This window comes from Telmatherina bonti, assembly GCF_933228915.1.
Source record: "Telmatherina bonti genome assembly, chromosome: 2".
Taxonomy (NCBI): domain Eukaryota; kingdom Metazoa; phylum Chordata; class Actinopteri; order Atheriniformes; family Telmatherinidae; genus Telmatherina; species Telmatherina bonti.
The window spans coordinates 8,873,271-8,885,622 of record NC_136620.1 but is presented as its reverse complement, the minus strand read 5'-3'; the positions used below and the strand labels follow the sequence as shown (position 1 = coordinate 8,885,622).

Here is a 12,352-nt window from a genome sequence, read left to right as displayed (position 1 = left end):
CATTTCACTGCCTGTAGACCAAAACCAAGTGTCATGAGCCCCACCTCTACCTTCTCCCTCACTCGCCCCATCTGTTTTGTAGAACATGTCGTTAATGTTACAGGAGCAAAGCGCTAGCTCCGAGTTTAACTGTAGCCCCTTTAGGTCTGACAGTGTTCTCTGCTTTAGAAAAACAAGGCCGATGTTATTTCTATTCTATTTCACCAACAACTGTTGATGCTTTTCTTTTAAAGGTCATACCGGTTACTTGGTAGTTTTCAGGCCAACGTTTCGTTCCATTTTCCACCATTTTGCTTTGAAGATATGCGCTGCCACCACTCGCTTTGCTACAACTATTTATAGGGAAGGAGGGTCCGAGAGGTGGGAGGATGCGGCTATTGACGTGAACGCACAGCCAGACCTGCTGGTAAACACAGAGCTGAAGATGAACACAGTGTGCTACGCTGTGATTCTCACCTCAGGTTCTTTACATAAACATCTACTATTCCTTCACTAAAAATAGAAATAATGAATTTCTGCTTCCTGAGGTTTGAGAACGTTTTTTACAAGCTCTGCGTTAGTAATAACCTTCACTGATAGGATGGACGGATGGATTGGTGGACGGACGGATGGATGAATGATAGATGGATGGGTGGATGGATATTGGATGGATGAATGATATATGGGTGGATGATTGATGGACGGATGGATTGGTGGATGGATGGATATTGGATGGATGAATGAATGATAGATGGATGGATGGATATTGGATGGATGAATGATATATGGGTGGATGATTGATGGACGGATGGATTGGTGGATGGATGGATATTGGATGAATGAATGATAGATGGATGGATGGATATTGGATGGATGAATGATTGATGGACGGATTGATTGGTGGACGGATGGATGGATATTGGATGGATGAATGAATGATGGATGGATGGATGAATGCTAGATGGATGAATGGATATTGGATGGATGAATGATAGATGGATGGATGGATATTGGATGGATGGATGGATGGATATTGGATGGATGAATGATAGATGGATGGATGAATGGATATTGGATGGATGAATGATAGATGGATGGATGGATGGATATTTGATGGATGATTGATTGATGGATGGATGAATGGATATTGGATGGATGAATGATAGATGGATGGATGGATATTGGATATTGGATGGATGAATGATGGATGGATGGATGGATATTGGATGGATGACTGATAGATGGATGGATGAATGGATATTGGATGGATGAATGATAGATGGATGGATGGATGGATATTGGATGGATGATTGATAGATGGATGGATGAATGGATATTGGATGGATGAATGATAGATGGATGGATGGATGGATATTGGATGGATGAATGATAGATGGATGGATGAATGGATATTGGATGGATGAATGATAGATGGATGGATGGATGGATGGATGGATGGATGGATATTGGATGGATGATTGATAGATGGATGGATGAATGGATATTGGATGGATGAATGATAGATGGATGGATGGATGGATGGATATTGGATGGATGAATGATAGATGGATGGATGGACGGACAGACGGTGTACCCTGCAGTTCAGCAGGTGTCCAGAGCCCCATCTCCCATTGGTCTGTATGGGATGAGCTGGTATTCTGGGTTTTGTGTGTGTTTCCATAGAAACCTGAGATCCTCTTACTGGTGGAAGAATTGCTGCAGTTTGTCTGTTTTTGCTCTGACCTGCCAGCAGTTTGTTTTTCATCTAATTTCACATGAACACGTGATTTTAACATGTCCATGTGAGTACAAAAGGCTTGGATGGATGGATGTACTGGTACATTACCGTACCTGTTTGGTGCAGTACTGGTTATATTTGTGCCATTTCACTATGAACAGTAAGAATGATTAAATTCCTTCTTCCTTCAGTCTGAGTTGTGTGATTCAGGCAGCTGCGCTGCAGTATGAAGCCGGCGACGGCGTCCGTCAACCACAAGCTGAACCTCCTCACCAACGCAACACAACAGGCACACACAGGACAAACTCAGCATCACTCATCCTCTCACAGTCCTGGTCAGAAAGTGTTTAGGTAGCACGCAGACTGGGAAAGTCCCTCCAAGTTCAGACAGTATGAGCTGGTCCCAGTTCCCTTTGTGACCATGATTGTCTGCTATTTTTGCCTCCGCACACATTGATTCATTCGACTTTGGAAATGCACCGCGTCTATTTATAGTTGCGAGTGTGAACGCCCAGTCTTCATCCAGAATGAGGTGTGTGTGTGTGCAGTTTGCATCAGGCTGGTTGAACTTGCTTATCCTTTCATGGCTGCCCTGGATGATCCCTTTTACATTAAATTACATGCATTCCACTTTTATCTGATTAATTTATCTGAAGGCAGACTCAGGCCTCTGTTCAGACGAAAGAGTCGTTGTGTTTGCTCCAAATGTCATACAGTGCATAGCTGTGAGGTTAAGTCACTGGCAAATAATGCTGCAAGTGAACATAAAGATAACACGGCTGACATAAAACTCTTAATTAAATACAGTCCACAAATAAACTGAATTTACTGTGAAATATGAAGCTGTTAAATGTTCTAGACAACTTCCTGGTGCCCAGTTTCCATGCTTTCATGTGAGATGACGTGTAGAGGCCTTCCTCCCCAAATATGTCCGCTGACTTTGCTCTTTAAGTCCTGCTTCGTCTGGATCATAGACTGTATATAAAAAGATGAACAAGCCTCTGTGACGTCACCCGTAGGTTTCTGAAGAGCTGAATTGAAGCTCGGTGGGCGGTTCCTGCCATCACCATCTTGGCAGGGGCATGCGTGTCGTCTCGCCCAGAAAATACAAATATGGGCAAAGTTGTGGAGCTTGGAGGGGGGCTGTGAGCGTCATGGTGGATGATTGACATTGAGCGAACTCCCGAGCTTTCTGTAGCTAAGAGCTAACCGTGAGATAACGGGAGCTAACCAGCTAACGGAGGTAAGCAGGCTAAAGCTAAGTCACGTTGTTAACTGGCTAAAAACTGCGGTTGTTCTACGTTCTTGAAGCGGGAGATCGGGTACCTGTCAATCAAAAGGACACGCCCCTAAATATGCTGAATTTTGAGATTAAATTACTTTTAAACAGGCAAACTAGAAAAAAACTGGGGGTGGGCCCCCCAGGGGGGGCCCAGAGTTATCACAGGGGGGGACGCAGCAAGGCTAAATAAAACTTTGGAGTTTTTTTTACATTGGATGAATTTGTAAAAGTACTCACAGGAAATTACAATAAATGTACAAAAGAGACTTCAAGCAATAAAAAAAGAGAACAAACTATGATGGATCATATCTTATCATATGATATATATATATATATATATGTATATATATATATATATATATATATATATCATATTATATATTATTATTAGTAATTATTACTGGTCAAGCAGGGACAGATGAAATGAAATAAAAATACTTAATAAAGGGATTAATAAAGTATTTTCATTTTATTTCATTTCATCTGTCCCTGCTTGACCAGTAATAATAATCACTGGTGGGTAATAATGAGAATGCAGTCTTTTGCATGTACCAAATTATTATCATCTAATATAATGAAGTATGAAGCCAAATAAGTTACAGCACCACTTTTCATCCTCAACACAAAGAAAAGCCTGCAGGTTACTTTTGACATAAACTATCCAACTATCATATATAGCAAAGTTGTTTTACTAAAGCAGCATTGTCTCATAGTAAACTTCACTCACCTGAAGTAGTTTGCAGAGTTTCCTGATTTAAAATGTTTCATACTTTCACAGAAGAATGGATAATAGTACTGACATGGTTTTAAATATAGTTAACTACAATACAGCCACGAAAACTAAAGACAGATTTCTTAGAATGTTTCTGTGGGTCATGTGACGGGAGGGAGGGCTTGACATTATTGTCGTCGATGAAGAGGGGGCCCTGCAGAATAAGTTTGGGAAACACTGTGTTAACATGTTTATTCCTGCTGTAAACATGTTTATTTCTGCTGTAAACATGTTTATTCCTGCTGTAAACATGTTTATTTCTGCTGTGAAATTGGTCTTTTTAACATGGGAGTCTATGGGGATTTGCTCTGTTTTGCAGCCCCTAGTGGATGAAGGGGGAACTGCAGTTTTATGCACTTCCACATAGGCTTCACTTTTAACCGCGAGAGGCTCCGTCCATCTTTCACATACGGTTTATGGTCTGGATGCAGGTTTCTGACGAGCATCTTGAGAGCCCAGACATCACATAAACCTCAGTCACCACTTCCCTTCGCTCCATAACAATTAGCAGACCTGATACACCTTATTGGCGGTGCGTTGAGCTGCTCGGCCTCTGGCAGCTGGCAGAGATGGCTCCACATCTGAGGAATTCCTCCCAGCTGGATGGGTTTTTCTTTTGTGTTTATGGATCATTCGGATCTGTGTGGTGCACACACACCTCTTAGGTTTGATTTAGTGTTAGGTTAGAGCACAGGGAGGGTGTTTTTCTCTGTGTAATGTGGCCCAGAAGAGTCAAGTGGAGAATGTTTTAAAGGTGTTCCCACGACTGGATGGATTTTATGCAAACGTAGTCGTTGCCAGATATAAATCTGTCTTCTTCCTGAACTTCTCTTCGTTACGGTGAAACTCTTGAGATTTAGTGAAAATGTTTCATGTCTGTTTTAATATATGACCATAAAAGAAGAAGAAAACAAGCAAAACTCAAACGCAGCTGATTTGCTATTAGAAAATGCTAACAGGCTAACACCTGAGCCGGATCTGCAGTGTTCAGGTTTGATTCAGACTAGATTTCTGTTTGTAACTGCAGCTATTTCTACTATTTTTGTCGCGTAAGAGACAACAAGCAGGAAAATCTTGTTGTTAAAGACGATCCGTAGTACGAGCATCAGCCTTTTCTCCCAGCAAATCCCTGCTGCAAATCCAGAGCTGCCATGAACACACAGGTTAACTTTATTCCTGTAGCCCCAGTTGGCTGTGAAAGTCGACAGCGGTGAGACGACATGCAGTGACAGGCCGAAGACAAGGACTGGAATCCAGAACGCCTGCAGTCTTTCACCAAAATAAGATAACAGAAGGAACCTCCTGACCCTTTGCAGTAATTTGAAGAAGCCTCTGCCTGAACACAATGCTGCTTCCTTATGGTTTTTTAGAGACTTTTCCATCATGTTCTGCAGCCTTACCGTCTGTAAAATGAGCTGCAGTTATCCATGCACAGAGCCAGCTCCTGCAGATGGCTGCAGGGCTGATTGTACTTATCACAAACTGATGGAAGACGCATGTTCGGCTTGTTGTATGACCTCAGAATGAGCCGAAACTGCACTAAACCTTTACAGATGGACCGGATTTGTTGGTCCCCAACAAGATGACATAAAAAAGATGAAAAATAAAGTGTGAACCATCAACATCTAAACGGATTCAACTCCAGCTTGTATCTAAACAGCCCTCTTCATCATAGTCTTCACACTTCAGCATCATCGGACCAGACCGCGAACACACACACGTCATGTACACACTGATGTTTTATGTTGTGCCGTCCCCACATCTTGTTGGGTTTGAAATGAAGGAAATACCTTCACATGGTTTTAGCTTTTCTGTAAATTCCAGCTTTTTCTGAGGGATCTCATTGTCAGGAGCGATACTCAGGTAGGCTATCAGGGTTCAACCATGCCATGTTGGTCCTAATGGGTCCAAAGTGGGACAGGAAAATGCCCCCCCATTCCACCAGCCGCCCGCCTGAAGTGATGATCCACAATAAGATGGATCCATGTTGTCATGATGTTTCCAGCAGATTCTTCACCTTCCATGTGAATGTGGAGCTGAACTGGAGACTCATCAGACCAGCAACGTTTCTCCATCTTCTATTGTCCAGTTCTGGTGAGTCTGTGTGAATTGTAGCCTCAGTTTCCTGTTCTTACTGACAGGAGGGAACCCGCTGTGGTCTTCTGCTGCTGGAGACCATCTGCTTCCAGGCTGGACGGGTTGTGTGCTCAGATGATGATGTTCTGCAGAACTCTGTTGGAACCAGTTCTGACTGGACTTCCTGTTGTCTTTCTATCACCTCCAACCAGTCTGCAGATTCTCCTCTGACCCGTCTTGGGTTCAGACAACTGGACACTTTTTTTCAGGCCATTCTCCGTAAGCATGTTGAACTGCTGCTTTGTGATTGGCTGATCAGACGTTTGCAGGTGAACTGGTGGCCAACTGGTCAATAAGTGTCACCCAGCAGGGCGGGACGCTTGTAATCAGTGTGGCTGCAGCGTGATGTCTTGTCCTGCTACCTTGGGGTTATTGGGACGTCCCCCTCCCAACTTGTGTCTCATGAGACGAAGTTGTTGGTCTCACAAAGCTGCGGTTGTTTTGCAGATGAGGGAAGCTGTGTTCTCTACTCATCCTAATGATTTATGTCGCCACCCTGGAGTCTGTTTGAACCGCCAGCGTGCTCAGTCTCACGATGTTGCTGTCTGTTATTTTTTATCACTCCATCGCTGCTACCCCGTTGCTGCGGGGCATCTTTACATAATTCCAAAGAATTCCAGATAAGAAGTGAAAAATTGCCACATCTGCCGTTGGTCTGGAGAGAAGTGGGCTGCCATTTGACCTCTGGAACCACCAGGCTACCCCCCCCCCCCCCCACATCAGACAACTTCTGTTACTGACAAGCTTGTTGCTTTTCTCTGCAGGCTGAGGTCATTGTGAACTACCACGTCGGAGAGACGGTGCTGTCGCTCCAGAAAACCACGCTGATTCCTGGAGGTTCAGAGTCTCTGGTCTACACCACGCTGTCCGGAGGCATCGGGATCCTGGTCCCGTTCACCTCCCATGAGGTAAGACACCAGCACACACGGCAGACGGGCACTCTACTAGTTGTGTGTGTGTGTGTGTGTGTGTGTGTGTGTGTGTGTGTGTGTGTGTGTGTGTGTAATGTTATGGTAATGTTCACGTCATCGTTTGATCTATCACCAAATAAAGCTGCACGATTATGAACAAAAGAATTATCATGATTATTTTGATCAATATTGTAATCACGATTATTCATTGTCTGGAAAAAAATCCATTTTTATTGCACCACTTGTAAACAACCTAACTGGCAACTCTACATTTTACATATTTTTATATATATATATATATATATATATATATATATATATATATATATATATATATATATATATATATATATATATATATATATATATATTATATAAAATGTAGAATTGCCAGGTATAGATATAATGTTCCCCCATTATTCCCTTGACATTTTTCATACGACACAGGCCATGCCCCTTTGGAGAAGAAATTACAGGAAGAGATCTCATATTTCGTATCCAGTGTTTTGATGTATTTTCCATCCTCGACATGACTTGCTCTCATCAGTCTAAAGGTCGTTACATCCTCCACGAGAAGCTTCGTCTGAAGCCGGGAGGGATCGATGCGGGCGGCGGTGTTTGCTTTTTGTGCAATGAAGCTGCTCATTTCATACTCAACGAGCAACTTCGTCCGCGGCAGGGCGGGTTGTGCACACGGCAGGGTTCGCATATTTTAATGCCACATGTTGTAAAAATGTTTGTTTTTTACCACTTCGAGTAGCTGTTAAATCAAAACAATCCGTTTTACCTGCAACAGGAAAAATGCGAACCTCAAATGTCCAACCAATCCAACGATACTTAACTGGCTGCTGGTAAAAGGTGTGCATGTTTGGTATTTATGCAGCTTAATGAAGCCTTAACCGGGCGTTCGCCCCCTGGTGGTCGGCAGACTGCTGGTAGAGAACCTGAGGGATCAGAGACGCTGCAGCAGAGCTGCGTTTTGAATGGAAATATCGTTGACAATCAGGTTTGTTTAATTGATCACGATCAAAATCCGATTAGTTGTGCAGCCATACCACCAAGCAGACAAATTTCCAACCAATTGTAACGGAACTTGAAAAGGTCAGACAGCAATCTGCAGTCGGATCGAAGCCAACGCGACGGCTCGCTCTGCAGTCGACGGGCGCATCGATCTAGTGTAATACGACGTAGCAGCAAGTTGACGCTACCGACTCCAGATTATACCGGTTTATAGATTGTGTTGATGCACCAGTAAAACCTTTTCTGTGTTTACAGGAAAATTCACAAGCAAAGAAATAAAAAAAACAAAAAAACAACAAAAACCTGACATCCATTTTCTCTTGATGGAAAGATCGTATCAACCAATCAGAACATTATGTGGTACCGGGACACATTTAGCTGCTGGTGAAGAGGAGACGCTGTGGAGAGGCCGAAAAGCAGACTGAAAGCTCTCTGCTCTGCTATTTACTCTGTGCGCGCACACACACACACACACACACACACACACACAGACACGCCTCGCAGGTTACGCCCACCCAGCGTGATGTTTTCTTCAGGATCCTGCAGCCGCCTGCTGGTCTAACTGGTGGTTGGACAACTCAACCAGTTGAGCTGCTTGTGCTGTGCAGATTGTCAGTACCTGGTGTGTGTTGTGGTGCCCATCCAGTAAACGTGCAGTTTCAGTGTGTGTACCGTATTTTCACGACCATAAGGCGCACCGTACTAGAAGGCGCAGTCTCTGTTATGTGCGCCCTTTCTGTATTTAACACATACACAAGGCGCACCTGACCATAGGGCGCGGGTTTTATATACCAGTACAATCCACGCCCACACTCCCCCCTTTAACATTCTCAATGCACACAAGCATACAAGTATGCCATTTTAAAAATAGAGCAAAACTGAGTTTGGTTGTGCTTTATTTCAGTATTGATTACAAAGTACTAACATTTTTTAATCATCAATCAACCATCAATAGGCGCGGGCATGGTAAAACACACGGATAAAACAAGCACACAAGTGTGCGTATTTAAAAATAGACCGGGACCAAAACTGAGTTTGGTACTCACATTTTTTTTACCGGTAATCGTCATCAGTCAAACCCATCAAAGTCCTCATCCTCTGTTTCTGAACAGCTGCGCTAAATCTCCAGCAAACATGCGAGGTTCACTTTCTTCACTGTCAGAGTCACTTTCCGTGCCATGTGGCTCCTCGGAAATGATGCCGGCTTTTGCGAAAGCGCGGACAACAGTGCCAGCAGACACGTTAGCCCAAGCGTCTTTCCTCCAACTCGGGCCACCTTGCCTTATGTCCACGGAAACTCAGCTGCGTCTTCTTTACCTGTCGGAGCCCGTTTTCCATCTTCCTCCACTTGCGAACCATCGATTCATTAATCTTAAATTCTCTCTCGGCTGCTCGATTTCCACGTTGCTTGGCGTAGTTGATGGCCTTCAGTTTAAACTGTGCTTCATAAGCGTGTCTTTTTGCCATTTTCAGGGTTGTTAGAAAAAGGTGTTCTGCATAACGCACATACCTGTTCTTTTATATGCGATCAACGCCCACGCTTCACCCTTTAACGTTCTCTACTAGTCTGATTACAACAACAACAACAACAACACGCACACAAAGGGCGCGCTGCACATTTTGAAGAAAATCTAAGACTTTTATGTGCGCCTTATGGTCGTGAAAATACGGTACGTGTAAATGTCTGAGGACCTCCTGTCATCCTGGGAGAGACGGGAAGAAACATGAAATCCCAGTTAAACTGGGAAGTTGCAGCTCCATGATGGTTTTCAGATTTCCATTCTTCTTCTGTGTTTCTGCAGGACCACGACTTCTTCCAGCATTTAGAGATGCACATGCGCTCCGAGTTCCCTCCACTGTGTGGCAGAGACCATCTCAGCTTCAGATCCTACTACTTCCCAGTCAAGGTTGGAGTTTTCTTCTTACCATCGTCAGTCTTTTCTGCTTGCATTTATTATGTTGAACAGGACTTCGTCCCACATGGTGACAAATATAGTTTCACTTTTTACCTGTAAAAATCCAATAAGAACGTCCGAAGGTCCTTCGGGTCTACTGTCCTGAGCACAACCAAGAGATTCTACCTCCGTAATGAAGGAAAAACCTTGACCTCGTTGTAAAAACAGGATATAGATGTACGTTATGGATCCCACACTGGGAAACGGGATTGTGAGTTAAATGTGAAGATGCAAAAAGAAACGTAAAAACTGGAAACAGAACAAAGTCGGAGCGAACATAGTCGGTTTTCTGTCTGCCCGAGGTGAATGTGGAGGGATTTCCTGCATGTCAGCCTATCAGAGCCGGAGCTGCCCGTCTGATCCAGGATGGAGATGTTTTATCAGAACCCCTCCATCAGCTTCAGAGTAGTCTAGATATGCACCTGATGACGAGCCAGGCTTGTTACCAGTTTGTTGGTGCTGCTGACTCAGATGCTGCTTCCTGTCCAGAGGTCTGGGTCTGCGGTCTAACTGCACTTTTTCCAAAGATAAACTACAAGAACTGCATTAGATCCCTCAGTTTTTCACTGTCACGGCCTTTCCAGACCACAAACCCACAGCGTGGTCTGCACTGATCTGTTAAACGGCTCCATCTAGTCACTCAGGCACGGATCACTTGTCTTTTTTATACCTCATACAGTAACATGACAGCCGGGGAAGCATGGCGTGTCATTTCAGACGGGAGGACGATAACAAGGACTCATCGAGAAGAGATTAGAAGGTGAAAACTGTCATTTTACTCCTCTGCTTGTTTCTGTTGCAGAATGTGATTGATGGAGATCTGTGTGAGCAGTTTAACAGCATGGACCCACACAAGCAGAAAAGTGTCGGAGAGGAGCTGGACAGGACGCCACCAGAGGTGTCCAAGAAGCTGGAGGACATCCGCACTCGCTACGCCTTCTAGTCACACGCCAGCAGAAGGGACGAGACGAGGCATGAGATGCACAAATTCAGCTGTTTAACCGTAGCTCCTCTTTAATGCATCCAGCCTTGTTACTGCTCAGAAACGCAGCCGCAAAGTCACGAAACTGTCTGACATTAGCCTCCTTCGCAACCCCTTCTCACTAACGCAACCTCCTGCGTTTCACAAAGTCCTTTCCCACGCAGCTGTGTGACCAACAACGCCACACAGGCGTGTTCACCGACGCCGCTACTCAGAATTTCAGTCGTTCACACCTCCCCTGCGCCGTCATCTGAACAAACCACACATGCAGCAGCGCTGAGGCGCTCGCATGGAGACACAACAAGCTTCATGTGTGTGTTAGGTGTTGCAGCTGATCGTGTCGTTGCACGTAAAGCTGCACACAGCCAGATTTGTACGGGTCGCTTTTCTTTCTGTCAAACCGAGCTGGAATCATCTGAAAGTGTCTGAAAGGGCAACACAACCTTCATGTGCAAGGTGTCGACATGCATGTGAAACTGCTGAGTCAGAGAACAACTCTGGTGTGTGAGAAGAGAGGAAGATGTTTGTTTGAAAGAAAAAAAATCTGTTTTATTCAGTTATTTTAACGTTTATTGGAGAATGGAGCATTTTTCCCATCTGGCGTTGACCTCTCTCCTGACCCTGAAGACACTTGTTGCTATGCGATTTGTACACGTCGCTCCCTGACTCGGAGCTGAAGCTGACCTCCAGCTAACTGTAGCTTCAGGCCGCAGGTTAAGTGGTGTTTGTCTGACTGTGTCATTAGACGACGGGTAAACTCAGACTAAATGAGTGGATGGAAAAATACGAAAGGTTTGGACTGGGTGGTGTTTCTGTCAGTCCAGTAAATTCCCAACCACAGACACAGCATTCCACTGAAATCACTGAACTTGGGGGTTTGTGGGACGGGGGCAGTGGTCGGGGTTTTTTTTTTTTTTTTTTTTGTAAATAAAGTTGTTTTTATACTTTATAATACCATGTGTTTGTGTCATTTTTCTGCCAGAGAAAGCCCCTCTCAGACTAAAGGTTTGCAGATACATATTTTATGATGTTTGGCATCTGGATGCAAGGCAGCTGTCTTTGAGGGGAAAAAAAAAAAGCTATTTGTGGGAGCATAACCATTAAAATGCTGCCGTTCAGGCCAGTAACCACCCAGTAAGGGATCAGTGGCTTCAGACACAATCAAAACCATAATCTTCCCAGCTTGTGACATTGTTAAAAAGCTCTCAATTATCCAGTGACATTTACAGAACTACAGCTATTCCCAGCGGCCTACCTGGACTTGCATTGATGCTGTGCGTGTTTACTTTTCCAGACGGTGCAGCCGGACGGTCTGTCACATCTGCATGGTTAAAAAATAATCAGTCATAGTTTTACATTAAAAAATCTTACATGATGCTCCCCATCTTCATCTCCTTTAAAACTTGGCATCACCGAGTCCTGAGCAGGAAAATAAAATCTACTTAATACTCCCTGAGTGATCCTTCTCAAGCCAGAAGAGCATTTTCCAAAACATTACGGTCCAACCCGGCTTCCTCAGACATAATCGTTAAACCCTTTAGCGAGCTTTATTTACTTTTTTGCTGGTGTCTCCTCAG

General features: G+C 44.1%; 1 protein-coding gene across 1 annotated transcript in view; it reads left to right on the top strand.

Moving 5' to 3' along the window:
- sf3b3 (splicing factor 3b, subunit 3) overlaps window positions 1-11,645 on the top strand; it is a 34,297-nt gene extending 22,652 nt beyond the window's left edge. Inside the window, exons 25-27 of the mRNA XM_079248556.1 lie at window positions 6,672-6,815; window positions 9,641-9,745; window positions 10,596-11,645. Coding sequence (XP_079104682.1) covers window positions 6,672-6,815; window positions 9,641-9,745; window positions 10,596-10,736 — 390 coding nt within the window. The 3' untranslated portion in view covers window positions 10,737-11,645. The remainder of the gene's footprint in view (window positions 1-6,671; window positions 6,816-9,640; window positions 9,746-10,595) is intronic.
- Window positions 11,646-12,352: the final 707 nt, after the last annotated feature.